The sequence below is a fragment of the Kryptolebias marmoratus genome, linkage group LG20, assembly GCF_001649575.2.
Source record: "Kryptolebias marmoratus isolate JLee-2015 linkage group LG20, ASM164957v2, whole genome shotgun sequence".
NCBI lineage: Eukaryota > Metazoa > Chordata > Actinopteri > Cyprinodontiformes > Rivulidae > Kryptolebias > Kryptolebias marmoratus.
Genome location: NC_051449.1, coordinates 20,708,758 through 20,728,170, shown reverse-complemented (window position 1 = coordinate 20,728,170; position 19,413 = coordinate 20,708,758). Strand labels below are relative to the sequence as shown.

The 19,413-nt window shown below is 39.6% G+C and overlaps 1 protein-coding gene across 1 annotated transcript in view; it reads left to right on the top strand.

Moving 5' to 3' along the window:
- The first annotated feature begins 529 nt into the window (after positions 1 to 529).
- Positions 530 to 19,413, top strand: part of LOC108238250 (BMP/retinoic acid-inducible neural-specific protein 3) — a 38,689-nt gene continuing 19,805 nt past the window's right edge. The window contains exons 1-3 of the mRNA XM_017420212.3: positions 530 to 1,465; positions 7,026 to 7,228; positions 13,579 to 13,787. Coding sequence (XP_017275701.1) covers positions 1,242 to 1,465; positions 7,026 to 7,228; positions 13,579 to 13,787 — 636 coding nt within the window. The 5' untranslated portion in view covers positions 530 to 1,241. The remainder of the gene's footprint in view (positions 1,466 to 7,025; positions 7,229 to 13,578; positions 13,788 to 19,413) is intronic.

The following is a 19,413-nucleotide window of genomic DNA, read 5'->3' as shown; positions in this document are numbered from 1 at the left end:
TGTAAAACGGACTGAGTTGTAGAAAACAAATATTGCACAAAGTCTGTTAGAGTTTAAGTTGGGGATAATTCTCAACCACTGCCAAACCAAATGTTTTGATCAGTATCTGTAAAGCTGATTAAATTATAGATGATTTTTATTTGTTAAGATCTTTTTTTTATTTTTTTAATATTTTATCTGTGATTGCTGTCTTCAATTGGATTGACCTCAAAATTTAATCAGTTGTAGACTACATCGAGTTTTTACTTTCTGAAAGTTTTATTAAAATCTGTCCAGTGGTTGAAGAACTAATTTGCTAACATGACAGACAAACAAACACACTGGCAGAAGCTGCCAAAGCTGCGGAAACAATAAGCACCGAATGGCAATAAAAGTGCTTCGACGCATTGGCAGCCTTAATTATAAGGATTAGGTGAAGGTAACGATGAATGATGGGGGCAGTCCTGATGCAGCATCATCACACCACACACACATACACACACACACGCACACACACACTTCCCCTCCTGGAAACTTGAGCGCACCCAGTGATCACTGTATCCCCCCCTCCTCATCAGGATGCGCTGCTCGCCCTCCTGCTTCTAGGGAAGAAAAGCTCTCTTTGTTGAAGCGGGAGAACATTCATCCAGCGGCTCACTGGGTTACAGGACCCATATGAACCCAAAGCCTACAATGAAACTAGATTTTTCTAATTTATTTTGCCCCTGAGCAGCTGCTTTAAGGACCAAGCGGCGCAACAGAGGGATGCAATCTGCCCAAAGCGCTTCACCTTTGGGACCGTCTCGGAGCGCACGGACCTCCTCGGACTGAACTCCTCCGTGTCTCCAGCTTGGAGTGGGGGGTGAGAGTGGAGAGGAGGAGGTGTGTGGGGGGGAAGGGGCAGCAGCTGGACTCAGGAGGCTGCTTTCCAAAATCAAAGTTGACGAGAAAACAAGTTGGCGCTTGGAAAGACGAGCTCGGATCTTTCCGGAGCCTCGACTCGCAGCTCGGACAGGTTCACTCTCTGAGCGCGTCTTTCGGGTCTGATTAGTGTCTTTTGTTTTTTTTTTTTTTTTTTTTTTTTTTTTTTTTTTTTTTTGTTTGTTTTTTTACTGGCGTTTCTTTATGATCGGTACTTCTTCGGCTGGATTTAAATCCCAACCTACGCCAGTATTCAGAGATCTGCGCCAGGCGCCACTTTTCCACCCCTAATTTCTGCCCTCCTCCCAGTCCGGAGAGGATGAGGTGTCGCTGGGTGAAGCATGAGCCGTCAGAGGATCAGTCATAAGCGGCTGTCTCTGCTATGGGAGGGGGTGGCTCTGAGTCTGTGGCTCTGCTGCAGCTGGACCTCCGGGGCGGCCGGACCGGGCGGCGGGTCGCTGGAGTGGCTGCTGTCCGATAAAGGGCCCTTCCACCGATCCCTGGAGTTCCAGGAGGCTCTGGAGCGCTACCAGCAGGGCTTCAGCACCCGGTATAAGATCTATAGGTGAGACCTTCATGTGCACATTTATTGCATGTTTTTTTTCTTTTCTCCCTAAATAAGCAGGATAACAGTCTCAGGGAGCATTTTATCTGCAAAAAGCTTTAAAGCCCTACTCTGCCACACAGGTAATACCTGCACCAAATCCGTGGCAAGTTGAGCAGAGCCATGCAAAGTGTGCCCTTTTCTCCTGCCATTAAGTATTCTGACTGCGAACTTCCAGCTATACTTCGTGCATTTTGATTCAGGGGTTTTCAGGCCATATGATGGATGTGTGGCTGCTGATGTTTCAAAAGTGACCCCCATGCTGCAGGAGACCAGTAGTTAATCCCATCACAAACCGGGGGAGGGGGAGGGAGGGGGTGCATCCTTTCTGTGACTTCCTGCAGCTGCATTTAACAGCAGCCCCTGTCACCTTTGTCCAAGTCTTCCTCACAAGCACCCCAAACCCTGCTCTGGTGCAGCTGTTATTAGTGTGTTAACCCACATGCAAGGTGGTCTGAGGGTCCTGATGATTTGATATTTGTCACAGTTTTTCTTGTCTTGTGGGGTCTGGCCGAGGAAGACGTTGTTACTTTTCTGCGGTGACCACTGCCAAGGGTTCAACCAAGTGGAAAAAAATACTTAGTGTGCATCTGCAAGCGAATAAATCAATTGCTCCATTATCCTATCTCAGGAATCTTTTTAGGCGGTGGTGTTTATCTTTCAGCCAGACCTGCATTGTTTTGATTTATTTTTTATGCCTCTGCTGCATCAGCTCTCCTAACATTCCCCTGACTTCATGCTTCTTCTCATGCAAAATTAGTGGAAAATCAAAGGCGCAGACGGCTCGGACAGTTACGGATGAGCGACGTCAGCGTCGGCTTGTTGACACTTTATTATTTCAGGTCTCCTACCCTGCAGCCCTGAGTCCTCTTTGCTTTAAGATGACTGCTCACAATTGCAATACAGCTGCCGGATGGAGGATTACAGATTAAATATTTTAAGGATGACAGTAACATGAAGTCCAACTGTGTAAAAAAAAAGCAACAGGCCATTCGGTTTTTCATCCTCATCCAATCTTTTCTTACAGCTATAATAATAAAAAGCACTTGAAAAACTCTGCATTGAAAGCTTCCAGTGCAGCTACTGCCTGAAATTCCAGCATGCATCAACTTTCTTTCTAAGAAGGCCAATAGTAATTTGGGACATACTTTCGTAATAATCTAAGATGAAAAAATGTCGATGTTGTCAAGTATAAACTGTTGAAGAAATGTAAAGAGAACCAAGATGAAAATAAATGTTGAAGCTGCTCACCATGGTAACCACACCATTAGGGTCACCGTGGTAACCACATACCTGTGTCTGGCACACTCTACCAGGCCTCTTAAAAGGACAGGCAGACAGAAACACAAACTAGAAAGTAAGCCTTGGTAAGTGAACAGTACGTTTCTGTTCATCACACTTGTATATTTTTGTGTGTCTATAGTGTTTTATATTGGAGGTATGAACATCCAGTTTTGAAGAGAAAACTAAGAGCTCAGATACAATGGAGGTTGAAAGAAGATGAAAATGCCTATGATTTGATGTGTAAACTGTTTGTTTGTGAGAACAGGAAGAGTTTGTTTGCAATTGTTTTTAAAAAATTAGACAGCACAAATTAGAGATGGACATAACGACTCTCGCTGAAGATAGGCACCAGCTTGCCCTGTCCTGGGCAGGAGAAGCGGGTAAAATAAAATGGATGGATGGATTATGGCTCTCTAAGTCCTTTTTTGAGAGCCATTCGGGAGCCGATTCAGACCCAGCTCTTTCAGCTCCCAAATGGCTCCACACAAGCAGTACTAAGTGAGGAGTCATTTGAGAGATGGAAAAAGTTGGCTTTTTTTGCTTGTTTTTAGCTGCCTGAGCCAAATAATTTGCATCAAAAAATATTTCAGAAGGTTTGGAAAGCTCAAAAGTTGAAGCATGTTACATTATTACACTTTAAATTGAACGATTGGTGGTAAAATATTTAACAATCATAAAACTGCAACAGTGTAAAAATCTTTAAACACGTCCAAAAACCAAAACAGTTCATTTAAAAAAAAGTCTAATTTTCCATGGCATGTTTAAACTTTAAATATTATGACTGAGCTATCGAGCTCCAATAAGGACTGAGTTTTCTCACTCGATTCACCAAAATCTCATTGTTGTGTATGTGGACATTTTGTCTACACTGTACGATGTAGTACTACCAAAAGTCATAGCACACTATTACTGATTGAACTACATGTTTAAGCGTATTTTGTATGGGTTTTTCAAAAGCTGCAGGAAAAGTCAAAAGTCATGCGGGAAACGGAATAATAATGGCTGGACAGTAACACAGGTGTTTCAGTGTTTATGCATTGGTGTCATTGATAAGAAGAAACACTGAAACTGTGAATACCTTTCTCCAGGCCTGTTAAATAGCCTGAGGGATTAAAGTGCCTCCGACCACTTTAAAACCACTGTGAACATAACATTGCTGGCAGTCATGTGGCAGCATGTGATTAAGCTGTCAGTTTGCTCCCCACCGTTGCACCTTTCAGAAACCTTTTCACCATTTCAAAAAGTTTTCCGCTGGTCACTTTTGTACTTACACAAAGCTTTCATTTTTGCTAAAGCACCACGTTTTGACAGTTCTCCCGTTAGCCATGTATACATGCTGATAGAATCGCTGTAGGCTAAACACCCATCTGTCCTGCCGAGACGGACACTCATCCTGTCCTTTTGTTCCGATGATTGCCTGTAATGACACGCTGCACACTGTCCCAGTTCACCCAATTATTTTTCAGGCTGTCGTTTTTCTCGTGGTAGTGATTTGATGGCCTCAGGAGAGGGATGTGCACAGAGCAGCAGGCAGTGACGTGGGAGAGGTGCTCTAACTGGTGCTCCGGAGGGTTGTACATGAGTTAAGCAAGACTCCTGGCTTCAGGGCAACAAATGATGGCAGCTGATGATGCAAGCTCGTTTTATGGTTTTACACTTGTCATGTTACTCATAGCATTGCACTACATTGCCAGGGTTACTTTAATGAATAAAATTTGCCATTTCCACGACGTAGATGAAATCTTAGTAAGATAAGATGAAAATCTACAGATTTGTGCTTCGAATTAAAGAAATAACATCTGAACCCACATGCTGTGATTACACAGTTGCTCACGCTTTAGACATGTTGAGCTCATAATGTGAGAATACACTCATTCTCAATGTGTAAACACTTCATCACATTTTCCTGCCAGATCGATCAGTTTTTTTTTTAAATATGTATTTTTAAGTCAAATGCAGGTGATATAATGGTGTTGATGCCTTTCTCACAATTGTACCCCAAATATCAGTCATAAATAAACATTGACAGTTTTAAAAACTATCAGCTTTTCTTTGTTTAAAAGCTAAAAAATGTCTCCAGCTTTATGTTTAATTTTAAAATATATCACCTGCTGCTGAGGACAAGGATTCAGGTTGAAATGAAAGAATTAAAGCACCAGAACATGAAGTTAACACATCTAATTTTGGCCAAGTGATAGACGGAAGCTTGACTGACGAAACACTAAGACAAAAAAATAAGTCTGTATGCAGTTTATTTTATACTTTCCATACTGTGTCAAACAATTGTATTTAAAGTACATAGATTAAAATAATATGTAGATTAAACAAGACCCAGAAGCATCTTCTCTGGGTATAGCTATGTTAAAATGAACTGAGGTGAAGAGGGTCTGATGAATCAAAGTTGTTTTCATTTTTTTCGGAAATCGTGGACTCACCATTTTCACCCTCTTATTTTTTGGAGCACCCGATTGTCATATTTTGGATCCTTTGAATGGGGTTCTATGGAAAGGTTGTGACTCATTTTTATCTTACCTATCGTAAAAAGCTCTTTGAATGACTTAGGTTGAGAGAAGTAAAGTTTAATTCTGACCAGCTTGACGAGCTTACAGCTAGTCCGAGGAGGGCCATGCCCAAAGTGGATTGCAGCTATTTTAAAAGAACTCGATTCACAAAAGTTTCAAATTGTTACATGTAAATGCTACTTTATATAAACTCCACTGTCAGTTTTTATTACACAATTATTTATGAAGAACACTATGATTATTTGTAAGTACAACTGGTTTAGCACTTCTAGTGTAGCCTGGGGCACTTCCAGGGAGAAAATTATAATATATCTGCAGGAATAATTGTACAGCACAAGGTTGGCAGTAATATAAAGGTTTATAAAATATAATTTGCATAAACACCCTTGAATTTATTTATATTATAGTTTTAAGACAGCAGCAATTCACCTCAGTCCTGGCCTTGCTGGGACTAGCAGTTAGTTTGTTAATTTGGTCATAAAATAACTATTTTTTCCAACAGGTAAGATAACTCCACATAATCTCACTTCAAAAGATTTAAACTACTCCCTTCATTTTGTTTAAGGTCATGGGGGTGGAGGGTTGCTGGTGTCTATTCCCACTGGCAAACAGAAGAGAAGTGGGGTACACTCTGGACATATAGTCCATACACCTAATGTCAATTTAAAGCCCCCAGTTAAAGGGTTAGTCTAATCATTATGAAGTGACGTTCTGTCAAGTAGTTATCAAAAGTTAGTACCTTATCAACTATGAGTCATAGAGCACAAAGTACGGAGAAAAGAGCAGAAGTTTTCCTCCAGTCTAGCCTAATGGCAAGTCAAATTTCCCGTTTTATATCGCTTTTTAAGCTTATAAAACAACTCTTTCTCATAAACATACCAGTGTAAAAGAACGCTACAGTAGTTAATATTAAACCTCTACATTTATGCATGACACTGTTTGTTTAGTTTGACGTTTTCTCAACTGAACAACACCCATGTGACTACGCCACTGTTTGTGTGCTGAGCATAAACCTATATCATGCCTTTGGTGCTGACGCTGCTATATGTATCAGTCCATCGAGAGTTTGAATTAACAAGGCACACTGATCAGGCACACTGATTTAATCAGCAGCACCAGCGATAGAAAATATAAAACAAGCACTTGTTTGGTTAGCCATTAGCCAAGCCTGAATGAAGATTTCTGCCCTTTTCTCCATATTCTGTGCTCTATGATTGATGTCGTAGAGTAGATTAGTACCTTAGGTACTGATAAGGTACTAATTATTGATAACTATTTAAACATCACTTCTAATTTGACCAGACTATTGTTTTAACCTAACATGCACATTTTTACAGTAGCAGAAAACCAGAGTAACTAGAGGAAACCCAGCACTAACATAAAAAATGCTGTTCATCTTGTGATCAGCATAAACCTTAAAATTTATTCTCCATGTCTGTATGGGGGCACATGACCTGGTTAACTTGGATATCTGTTAAAACACTTTTAATTTTTAATTCTAAATGACATAATTAGGTTTTGAAGCAACCTAAGCTGCCATCCAGATGACTATTTTCAGAGAAGGTCTTGCTTATTTCATTTTTTAAAAAATGCCAGCCTACATTTTGCATGTAATAACAGAACCCTGTGCTAAACTAAACACAACAAAACATTTAGTGCAATATAAGACAAAATAATTAAAACTATTGCGCAAATATGTCTGTGCGTGTTTCCAGGGAGTTTGGACGATGGAAGGTCAACAGCCTGGCGGTGGAGAAGCGAGATGGTTTCGGTGGCAGTGGCAGATTGGCTCTGCCCCTCGACCCAGACTTCATGCACACCGTCCGCCAGCTGGGGAGAAGGCCGACCCTCCACATGATTACAGAGAGCCTAATCAAGAAATACGGCACCCACCTCCTTCTCTCTGCCACTCTGGGAGGTACAGAGAACACGCTGAGCTTCAAAGCCAGCCTGATTCCCGTAGCCTCTAAAGCGATTTTCTTCTGTTTCTCCAACATATGGGGCACTGATTTTACCGTCTGCTGACTTCCGACCAACAGAGCACGAAATATATTTATTTTCTGGATGAGTGTATTTTGGCTCACAAAGACATCAAAATGCTTGGTTGAGTGTGCAACAAAGACAGATTTAATATTTTTGTTCTCCTATCAAACAACATTGTTTCTAAAGAGTAGAAATTCATTACTGTTGTTCAAGGATATCATTTCTTAACAAACGGCAATCAAACTGGTAAAGAAGCTGCTTTTTTGACAGAACTTTAGACTGCAATCATAAAAACTGATTAGAACAGTGAAACCATAGAGCTTATTTGATTTTGAACTTTTAAATTGCTGAACTATGTGCAAGTTCAACAAAAAGCAGGAACTGGACAATGGCTTTTAAGAGTGCCTTTCGCTTAAATTGACCTATGCTTTAGTTTACGATAATTATGGCTTCAATTAGTAAGACATTTTCCGTCACACTGGATGTCACTGCTATTCTTTCCACAGCCTTCATGACCTACTGTATTAGAATGCAGCTGAACCTGGAAAACCGTTTTCACTGTAAAAGCAATCATGACCTTTCTATATTCTTCATACTCGACAAATTATTTGTTCCTGCTATTATGACTCTCTTGGACTGTGTCAGGTCGCAGCTATGCCTTAGAAAATCATACAACACTGGCACAAACTTACAGACACAAGTGTCACATATTTCCATTTCTGTTTCACTGCCATGGTTGCAGCCCAGGTTAGCGTGGCCAGTCCTGCTTCAGATTCTTCACAACCAAACTACCCCGTTGCTTGAGTTGTGGATACACTGCCACCATGCTGCACCCAGGAACTCAATACACTGTCACCATAATGATGCACCACCAAAACTTTGTTATGGAGGTTTTGTGCATGCTCAAAACCCTCCATACCTATGGAGGAGCCCACTGGTTGAATTTTTACACAGTAGTTTGTCTTCCAGTGTGAAGGGGCTCTTAAGGTAGAATTATACAGGCACATGACCCATGGTGTGAGCCAATCCAAATGTGAAGAGAATGGAGTCACTGTTTATATTAATTCTTCAGATGTATAGCACTCACTGCAGTTCTTCTTTTAAACTTCGTTTAAGCTTGTGGGTGTCACAAAATACCAACTTACAGCAGGAATGGCACAAAAGCCATTCGCAGGAAAAACGTTCTTTATACAAAAACGTAACTAAGAGTTTCATTTTATTTAAGCAGATTATGAAATACTTGTCATATCTTGGCTTTTGTTCAGTTGCCAAGACAAGTAACAAAATTTGAGATGTGCATGACAGTTCGAAACAACACCAAACCTCCCAACACAATTGTGTTGTCAGTGATGTCAGTTTTCATGAACCTAATAACAGGTTGAAATCAACAGTTAGGGAGAAACAAAGACAAAATTTTTGTATCAAAAATTTACCGTAGCATAGATCCACATAGAAAATGTAGCTTAGGCACTGAACACTACTGTTGGTTGTTAATTTCTTTTTAATTAAAAAAAACTGCTTTTTTCATCTTCAGTACAAAGAAGTTTAAGTCTTTTTTTTTTTAATTTTAGGAATTTGACACAATTTGTGTCTTCGTAGTCTGTAAGTGGTGAACCAAATGTGGATAACAACAACCATGTTGTTCTCTCTTTCCTTTTTATGGTGAGACCTGTGCTATTTGTTGTCTATTGTATTTTTGGCGCCCCCTTTTGAATGGGAGTTTTATTATGGTGCATTCACTGTTGGCACACACTGCCCATGTGATCATAAATTCTGAGCTGCATAAGTTCAGCTGCTGGAGGACCCTTCTGGACTGGTACAGAGGATGAAATATACAGCTCACAGGCCTTGGGGTTGAGCAGGCGTTGAATCTATTAATTGCCTTTTGTCAGAGAAAATAAAATGTAATGACATGTCATTACCACATTCTGTGATGTGGTTATAGCCGAGGACAGACTGTCCCTTCACTGATACAATTGGCTGCCTTTTTCTGGCTTAAACTGGTCCTCTGACCCTGGCTGATCCCTTTGTTAACCACTCACTGTTTTCTCAGTGTATAAATCCACTCACTGACAATAAGAAGGTTAAGCATTCAGACAGAGTGTTGGAATTAAAATACCACTGCACATGTTCAAAGGTTATTTGACTGTGCTGCAATGATTACTAGATCAGATTAAATTGATGACAGAGTTGGCAGTACAGGAACACCGCCGGTCCAATGTCAGTAGGGTATAGCACCTCTTAAACTTGGAGACAAGTGGGGATTTGGTGAAGAACTGAGTCATCTCCTGCAGCAAGTTGGCCCACAGCTGCTATAACTGGTCCTCGAGATCCAGCAGATGATTACCAGAGGTGGCCTGAAGTCATATCCTGTGTCGCTCCACACCACGATGTCAGGAGTAACACTGGTATGTCTCTCCACAACACTGGCAGGGTTAGTTCTCTTCCCTTCAACGCTGCCATAGTCACACACGATGGTCATCCATGGTAAAGCAGAACTGAAATGTATGACACAATTAGTTCAATTACAGCAATACTCCAGTCACATCTCCGCCCAGATGGTAATGGCAGCCTGCACATGGGACAGTGAAACTGCAGTCCAGCTGATGTCAGTCATCGAGACAAGGTGCAACATAACACAAGTTTTAAAGAGTGTCTAAATACTTGGTCCTGTAATGCTTGGTGCACACGCATTACAGGATCCCATGACATAGAAGGTTGTGGGAATTAATTATCTTGGTTTAGCAAACAACATAGTAACATTGGTGTCTATGCGGCAGGTGTTGTGTTTTCAGAGTGGATGAGGAAATGGACAAAAGCACATCACCAGGAAAGAGTCGAGAGTTTAGGGGCCATCTACAAATTGCAAAATCAGACAAATATTCAACAACATCAGTAGAATGATCTGTTTTCACCTAGATCACATCAGACTTGTATGAATCAGACATTTATAAAACCTTTTAATGCCATTCTAACAGTCAACTTAGAAACATTCCTGTTTGTTTAGTTTTGGAAAAGTTTGATTCTTGTGCTTTTTTATTGATGGTTTTTAAACAACTAAACAACCCCTCTGGTGCTTGTTCTAAAAGTACCAGCTTCTTGCAAATCAAAGCATTTTCATACCCATTGCTGGTTTGCATGTGAACCAAATTACATCCAAATTGTCCATTACTTCTGGGTGCCAGTGAGTGTATTACACTCATTTTTTTTGGCCTTCTTGGTGTCAGATTCTTGTACAACCCCAATTCTAAAACAGTCTGGATGTTGTTGAGAATGTAAATAAAAACAGAATGCTAATATTTGCAAGTTTTATGAACCTATATTTTTTTACAATGGAGCACAGTCAACATATCAGTTGTTTAAAACAAAAATTGCATTTTTTGGAAAAAAAAAAAAAAAGTAGGTATTTTGATTTTGATGGTAGCAACACATCTCAAAGATGGGACAGGACCATGTTTACCAATGTAAAGCGTTCCTTCTTTTTTAACTGCAGTCTGTAAATGTCTAGAAACTGAGACCAGTTGCTGGAGTTTCTGGAGGGAAAGTTGTCCCATTCTTGTCTGATGTACGTTTCTAGCAGTTCAACAATCCTGAGTTTCTTTGTCAGATTTTTGTTTAATGATGCAGCAAATGTTTTTAATTGGTGAGAGGTCTGGACTGCAGGCAGGCCAATTGAGAAACTAGACTCTTTTTCTATGAAGCCATGCTGTTGTAATGGATGCAGAAGTTTATTGTCTTGCTGAAATATGAAAGGCCTTCCCTGAAAAAGATGTTGCCTGGATGTGATCATATGTTGTTCTACAACTCGTGTACACTTTTCTGCATTGCTGGTGTCCTTCCAGATGTGTAAGCTGCCCATGTCATAGACACTAATGCACCCCCATACCATCAGGGAGGCAGGCTTTTGAACTGAGCACTGATAACAGCCCTGATGGTCCCTCTCCTCGTTAGTACGGTGGATGTGATGTCTGTGATTTCCAAAAGATTTTAAAATTTCAACTCATCTGACCGCAGAACAGTTTCCATTCTGCCTCAGTCCACTTTTAAGGACCTTTGGACCAAAGAATATGGCATTGTTTCTGAATGTTGTTCACATATGGTTTGTGAAAGTGTTCCTGAGCCCATGCATGGATGTCCAGAACAGAATCAGACTTGATTTTACTGCGGTGGCCCCTGAGGGCCTGAAGATCACAGGCATTCAATATTAAAGGCTCCAATATACTCCAAGAGAAGTCAAGAAGTCAGTTTGCAGTCATGAGGTTGCGAGCCATTCGTTTCTACACACAACTTTTATAGTCCACGAGACACTCAGATCGGATCTCATGGAAACTCCTGCAGGGTTAAAACGGGTTTCTGCCCACCAGCTTCTCAACTTTCCTGATTTTTCCAACCCTCACCACGACCATACGTGTTTGTTAAACTGATTGAGACAGTACACAACGTTTGGCATTTGCAAAATGCCTTGCACAATAATGAGCAAACAAAGGGAACGTGTCCCCGCACTGCCCGGCCGAGGCATACCTCCTCCCAGCCACCACAGCCACGAAGAGCCGCCTGTGTCTCCACGCGGTCCTTTAAAGTTCATAGCTTTATATATTTTGTTGGAACAGTTGTAAAGAGGCTGTATTTTCTAACAACCTCAGCAGAGCAGAAGAAATAAAATAACTGTATAATAATTGTTTCAAGAAGCAGCAGACAAAGCTTCTACAAGAACAAAATGATGTAATTTTCGTCACGCAGCCACGTGACTGTAAGCCGACTTCATAACTTCTCATGGAGTATGCAAAGACTTTTACTTTCATCCTTGTCCTTTACTCACAGAAATGTCTGATTTTTGAAATGTTTTGATACTAGGAACTGTAGATGATGGGATACTCAAAGTCTTTCCAGATTTTTACTGAGAAACAGTTTTCTAAAATTCTTCCAGAATTTTTTAATGCAGTTCTGCAGAGAATGAACCTCAGCCCATTTCTAATTCTGAGAGATTTAGCCTCTAAAATGCTCTTTTTATATCCAGTCCTCTTACTGACCTGTTGCCAATTAACCTAATTAGTTGCAAAATGCTCCTCCAGCTGTTTCTAGTTTTTACCACTGATTTTACAGCCTTTTGTTGCCAATGTTCTCACTATTTTTTTTAAATGTGTTGCTCCTATCAAATTCAAAACTACCTTAGTTTTTTCTAAAAGTCATTGAATTCTGTTTTTATTCACATTTTACACAAAGTCCTAATTTTTTCAGAATTGGGGTTGTAGTATAGATTGTCCCCCTGATAAAGTACGCTGAGTAATCAATAAAAAAACATGTCCTGTATATTGCTTTTTGTCATAACACTTCACTATTGTGGCTATTCTGTCACACTAGACAGTAATAACAAATGCAACATTTTCCATTTTATGGACTTTTAACCTAATGTTTCACAAGTTCCTGGGTTTATAGAATTAACTAGTAATAAAAAGAACTAAATATATTGCTTATTGTTCAAACAATAAGCTCTGACAAGTTATTTTAACTTGGCAATTTTGAGACATACAAAGTAACTTTAGCAAGGTATAAGTCAAACACATCATCAGATAGTTGTGGCTTTTGTACATCTTGTTAAAGATGAGGATGGATTTTAGATTAAGGTTTGCCAAAGAGCTCCTGCTGCAAACTCGCTCTTCAGAGTTTGCTCATCCATCTTCTGGCGGAGACCTGGGAAACACGATATGTTTCCTAATATCTTGAGGTTTTAAAAGAGAACTAAAAGGCCTCACCCTGTGGTGGGCTTCACACTTGTTCTGAGGTGTGAGACTGATGTTGTACCTGCAGAAAGGATGAGGCAAGTTGGAGAAGTGAGCAAATACACCAAAAAAAGTAACTTACATCACACCATCATATTTTTTTTTATGCTGAAGTCTTCATTTGACATGACACTTGCAACATAATCTTTAAAAACAGAAAGAATGAGATTTCTTTGAGAAAATCATTAGTGTCATGCACAATTTCTGTTATTCGGGAAAGTAGTGTTGACTTAAGATCTGCTTTTTTAAACTTTTGTCCATTATGATTAGGATGATCACTATAATTATAGTAAGGTAATCAGCGATCTCCAATTATCTATTTATTCACGAGGAGTCTAATAGATGCAGAGACCTTGTTTGTGTCTTTTCCTCCAATCATCCACAGCATCAGTTCCCCCACAACACTTAATCACCACTGCTCTCTCCTATCTGAAAAGATACTAATGAAAGGTGATTAGTGCCGCTCCGTCAGAGCTAATGAAGCTCTCTGTCTGACTGTCACCAGGGGAGGAGTCCCTGACAATATTTGTGGACAAAAGGAAGCTCAGCCTGGAGTCTTCGCCGTCAGGGGCCGAGGGCAGCAGCAAGAACTCTAATACGACAAGCGCAGTGACTCTGGAAGCCCTCCACCAGCTGGCCGCCTCCTACTTTACAGACAGAGAGGGCACCCTGCGCAGGCTGCACCACCTCCAGATCGCATCCACCGCCATACGGGTATGTGAAAGTCTGAAACACAGCAGCACCAGCAGCCAGTGGGAAACGAAACAGCAAATACTTGGTGCCTACAGGCAGCTGAGTTGCTCTGCTGCCTCGTGGTTTGTTAGCCTCCAGCATTTACACAAGGGAGCATGATGATATAAAGGATTAACGCTGCGCTGGGTTGGATTTCTGGGATACGTGAAACTTACTCAGCATAAGTGAATAAATTACTAAGGGAAGGTAAACGACTTTAGATTTGATCATCCATAAATAAATACACCCATAAGAAGGTTTTAACTGACCCAATATGAGTCAACATAACAGCAGCAAAATGTTGGGTCATCTTTGACCCATGAATTATATTCTCCTTTGATCAAGTGATTTTTAGCATGTATCATAAAAAAAGTTTTTGGTATAAATGTTTACTTTACTGTTATCCTGCAGACTTCTGAAATACATATTTAGGGTTACATTTACTGTACTTTTAAAATGGACAATAACAAATTAGTGCATATTTCTTTGACACATCACCTCTCTAGGCTTTAAACTACACATTCCTGACAAATATCAAACACAAAAATAACTGTCTACATGTAAAGATGTGATTTCACACTCAGAAATCTAACAGAGATCTTCATGCCTGAAATGTTTTTGTGATTCTCACTGAGGCGTTGGCTCGTATCTCACTCAATCCCTTGTTTAAAAACATTTTATTCTTAAAAATATCTTTCACTTTTTTACATAAATATTTTTCTTTCATGTAGTTATGAAAAATAAATAAATAAAAAATCCAACATCTACCTTCAAAAAAATTGTCCAAAGCTGTAACAAGTCAATCAAAGACAATGTTTTAACTTCACTTTTTGCTAAGATTAGAATTTTTACCTTGAAAACTTCTACAAAACTTTAAATGTTTTGATCGAAATTGCTGCGTCTACTGACATCAACTTCAAGTGATAGTTCAGATCTTTTAAAGTGGCGTTCTGTGTAAAAGTTATGAACAGTTAATATCTTACTTGTTGTAGAAAGCTCTTTCAACGACCTCAATTTGGAGAAAAAGAGCTTCATTCTGACAGGATTTAGAACCTAACGGTTAGTCTCGGTGGAGCCAAGTCCAAAGTCAGTCTTGCCTTCTTAAAACATCTCCTAACTCAAACATTTTCAAGAGGTTCCTGCAAAAACTAATTTATAAACCTTTTAACTACTGTCATTTTCACTTTCTGCAGTTATTTACATACAATTCTGTGGTTATTTGCAAACACAAACAGCAGCAGCCAACAGTAGCACTTCTGGTGCAGCTTGAGAATTTTATAATACTTCCACCAGAATAATTGTCTAATGCAAAACTGACAGTAGAGTTCTTCTGATTTTTCTTTCGGCTGTTCCCTTGTCAGGGTTTGCAAGTCCTCCTCCATCTAACTCACTCCAACTACCTCCATGTCCGATGGTAAAGATTTATAAAACAATGTTAGCATGAACAGCTGTCTGTCTGTTTTAAGACAACAAACACCACCTTGGTCTTAGCCCTGCTCCGACTAGCCATTAGCTTGTCAGTCCTGTTCAATTTAAACTGTTCAAAAAGCTATCAGGTAAGATGTTATTTGTTCATAACTTCTCCACAAAACCCTCATCTGAAAGGTCTGAACTGTCATTGTATGGTGAATCAAGGAATAAATTCTCTAAGTTTCATTGTGATATTAATTAGTGAGAAATTTGATCTCATCCTCCTGTAACATCTAACTTATGCCTGAAAAGAAACACCATAGTAATGTTCACCCCGGGCTTCCTGTACAGGCCTCATATTAAAATAGATAAAAGTTTCTAATCCTTGAAATTGGGGAAACGATTAGTCCTGCAACTAATTGTCTTTATTTCCTGTGGTCTTAACAGCTGCTTTTCATAAGCATCCCCATTGGCCAGCCCTAACAATTCTTAATGAAATTACTTTCATAATCCACAGTCTTGGTTCAGATTAATATACTAGTTCAAATAAAAAGACTTTCAACTATTTAAACTTTTGAGCTGAAATGTCAGAGACAGAGACTAGCACACATTGATTCAAACATCACAACCACGATAAAACATAATAATCTTCTACAGCAAGAATCACTTTATCGCTTTTAATCCATCCGAAAAATCACTGAAACGGTGTGCAGCTACACGTTTGGTACTTCTCTTCAGATTTTCAGCAGATCTTTGAGAAAAGCCAAATCCGTCTTTTAGGTCATCCCCCCGAGGAAACAGTTTGTCAGATACATCCTTCCATAGATCTAATCAATTCAAGAAATATTTTATTCCATCAGCCAGAAGCTTTTTAAAGGCCAACATGTACGTGTAAATGCTGTTTAGTATGTGAGTTGCTTAGGTTTTACTAACAGCTGTAGACTCAATTGACATTTGGGGACAATAAAAGAGACCTTGAACCTGATCTGGATGCTCTGATCACACTTTTATTGGATTGGATTAGCTTGTAAAGGAAGCCTGGTGTCTTGCCATCATTCCTCCTCCCAGCAACTTAGTTTCAGATGATCATGTTGCTGGGAACTACTATAAGAATAAAGGCTCATCACAAATTCTGCAAAAAACTGGGGCATTGTGTAAAATTTAAATAAAAACAGAATACAGTGATTTGCAAATCTTGCAAACCTATATGGTATTCACAGTGAAACATAGTGAACAAATCAAATGGTTAAACTAAGAAACTGTACTTTTTTGAGCATTAAAAAGGTCATTTTGAATTTGATGGCAGCGACACATCCCAAACAGGTTGGGGTGAAGGCCATGTTGTAGGGATAATTAAACTCTTCCCGATTTTTCATAGAGAAACATTATTCTGAAATTGTTCAATTATTTTTATACACAGTTTTAAATACTCCTCCACCTTACTTTTATAGCCTTTTGTTGCCCCAGTTCTCACTTTTTCGAGATGTGTCGCACCCATCAAACTTAAATCTACCTTATTTTCCTCTAAAATTAAACATTTAAAATGCTTACAATGTTCCATTGTGAATAAAATACGGACTTATGTAAACTGCAAATCATTACATTTTGGGTTTTTTTATTACATTTTACACATTGTCCCACCTTTTCGGAATTGGAATTATCTAGTAAATATAGTAAAATAAGAAGTACATATATATTACTATTATTTTTGTGTGCACTGCTTGCAAGAACGTATTATATGCAGTGCTCATTATTTTTTAGCTTACATCATACCTACTTCAGCTTTTCTGTACCCACCTGTTGCCCTCATGTTTATGATTTAATCTACTGTAATACACTTCCTATGGTTAAGGTTTAGGGCTTTCTTGGTGTTTTGATTGTTTTAAATTAACCTTAATTCTTGTTAACATGTTCGTGTTAATAGATCTTCAATATGTTTTCAGTTTATATATCAGCTCAGATTGTGTTTATTTTTTATGTTTTGTGGAATTTGTTCATCTTCTGTGTTTATTTTTTGTTTGTTTGTTTGTTTTCTGTCACCTGCTTTGTTTTTCCGTGACAATGGTTTCCTGACTTCCTCTTCTCACTCATTCACTACATCTGTTGCTCATTAGTTCTTCCCAGATGTTCTCATTTAGTAATCACCCCTCCCAGCAAGCTCCTTTTCACTCAAATATGCCGCTTGAAATGCCCAGTTAACTATCCAGCAGCCATTCACTGAGCCAAATGACAGCGTTGTTGCCATGACAACTGCGAACTCTGATTCAGCATATTTTCTAACAGACATGACAACTCAGAGGGGGTTCTCCGCCCCGTAAAAACTTTTAAAATTTTTCTGTCACCAAGTCACAGGTAAGTAGGGTCATTGCTCTTGGCAAAACTAAGTATTTTTGTAGGCCAGCAGGTTGTGAGTCTCTCTTAAATAGCTAAATTACAGTAAACTTTAAACTTTAACAGTAGTTTAATGCAAAGTAAACATGCTACAGTCCATTAGAGAAGCGGTGATAAGTGGTTCGCCGCAGAAAATAAACAAAAACCAGCATGGTCTGTGTTGGGGATCAGTCTCAGCTACTACCACATTGAATTTTTGCTCAATGTCTGTAAAATTGCTTTATTTATGTGAGCTGACCTCATGTGCAAATCATACTCCCTCCCCTCCTTCCTGAGGGCTAGCAGAGTATTTGTTGGCTTGTTCCACAGATGTTTTAGTCACATGCATTAAGGGGCAAAAAAGTAGCTAAAGGCTATCTAAAAGTAGCAAAATTGATATGTATATCCATTTTTTACATGTAGCCACATAGATAAACACATTTGTTCATAATATCGCTCATTTTATTTGTCTTTTGTTTAAATTCTATTACAATGTAAATTGGATGTGTTGTTGTTGTTCTTTGCTGTCAAATGCTACTGTGACACTGTGAATAATGGCTACTTGATAAGTTAAGGCTAATCTTTTCTTAATTTATCTTATCGGTAGCAAAACAATATCTGAAAAGTAAAGTAGCTAAACTGACACTGATTTTAACATGGGTCTGTACGTCTGGTAAATGCTCAGTTGTTGCATTTTGCTTGATTACATTACTCTTCATAGAAACGACATCTCACAAATAAAGGCTGACTTATACTCCACGAGAAGTGATGAAATCAGCTCACACTCACATAGTGACGTGATGAAAGTCACATCATTTTGTTCTCACAGGAGCAACGAGCACTCGTTCAGTCCATAAGGTCCGGGCAGAACTTTTTCTCACAAGAGTACGCGCCAATATCGTGTGATTGGTCAGAACTTTGCGGGGGTGTTTGTTTATGCGAAATAGAGCTTGAGTTGTGATGCTGTCATTTTGCTTCAACTGCTCCGCTTCCAGAAGCTGGCTGGTGTGCTAGCAAGATGAATAGCTTGGAGGAGCAGCTGGGTGAGGCTGTTAGAAAGTACAGTTATCTTTACAGCTAATCTTTCCTGGACAGAGATCGGCATGCTGTGTGTCGGTGCGTGTTGTTTAAATGAGTTCGTCAAAACGAGTGGTGGTCACCTCAAAATATGAAAAGTGCCTCCCACCGTCCTTCTGCCGCATCTGTTGGACTAACAGACTGAACTCACCCTGCTCAGCTCTGGTTCTACTGAGCGGGCGAATGTGCCACCTACCTGCACTCCTTTTTGTCATCCCCTTGGTTAACAGCAGAAATACCTGACCTTCCTCCTCCTCCTCTTCTAACATGTCCTTCTCTTCCTCCTCCAACTCTGTCGTCATCAACTGAAAATAAACATCCATCTCTGCCAACAGGACTGTCACTGTGTTGTTGTTTCTGTTGGATAACCAAACCAATATATGCTTTGTTCATGACGTGTGCTGCAGTGGGAGGGCTTCCTAGAAGTTCTGTGCTGTAGTTTCTCTTTGTGTATAAAATGTAAATGTGAAAAAAAACTCACTACCAAGAAGAGATTTCCTCACTTCTCGCCGGGTATAAATCCAGCGTCAGGATAGAAGCTGTTGATTTCATAACTCGGGAGGTACTGTCCAGAAGAGCGAAACCAAGACCAATACACGGAGACGGAAGTAAAGGTAAGTGAATTTATTTACAGGGTGAGACTATATACAGTGGGCGGTGTCCGGAGTGGTCTGCAAGAGAAGGAGAGCTAGGTGAGTCTCGGGTACAGGTCTTGATCCACACGGCAACAAGGAAGTGGTTATAATGTCTC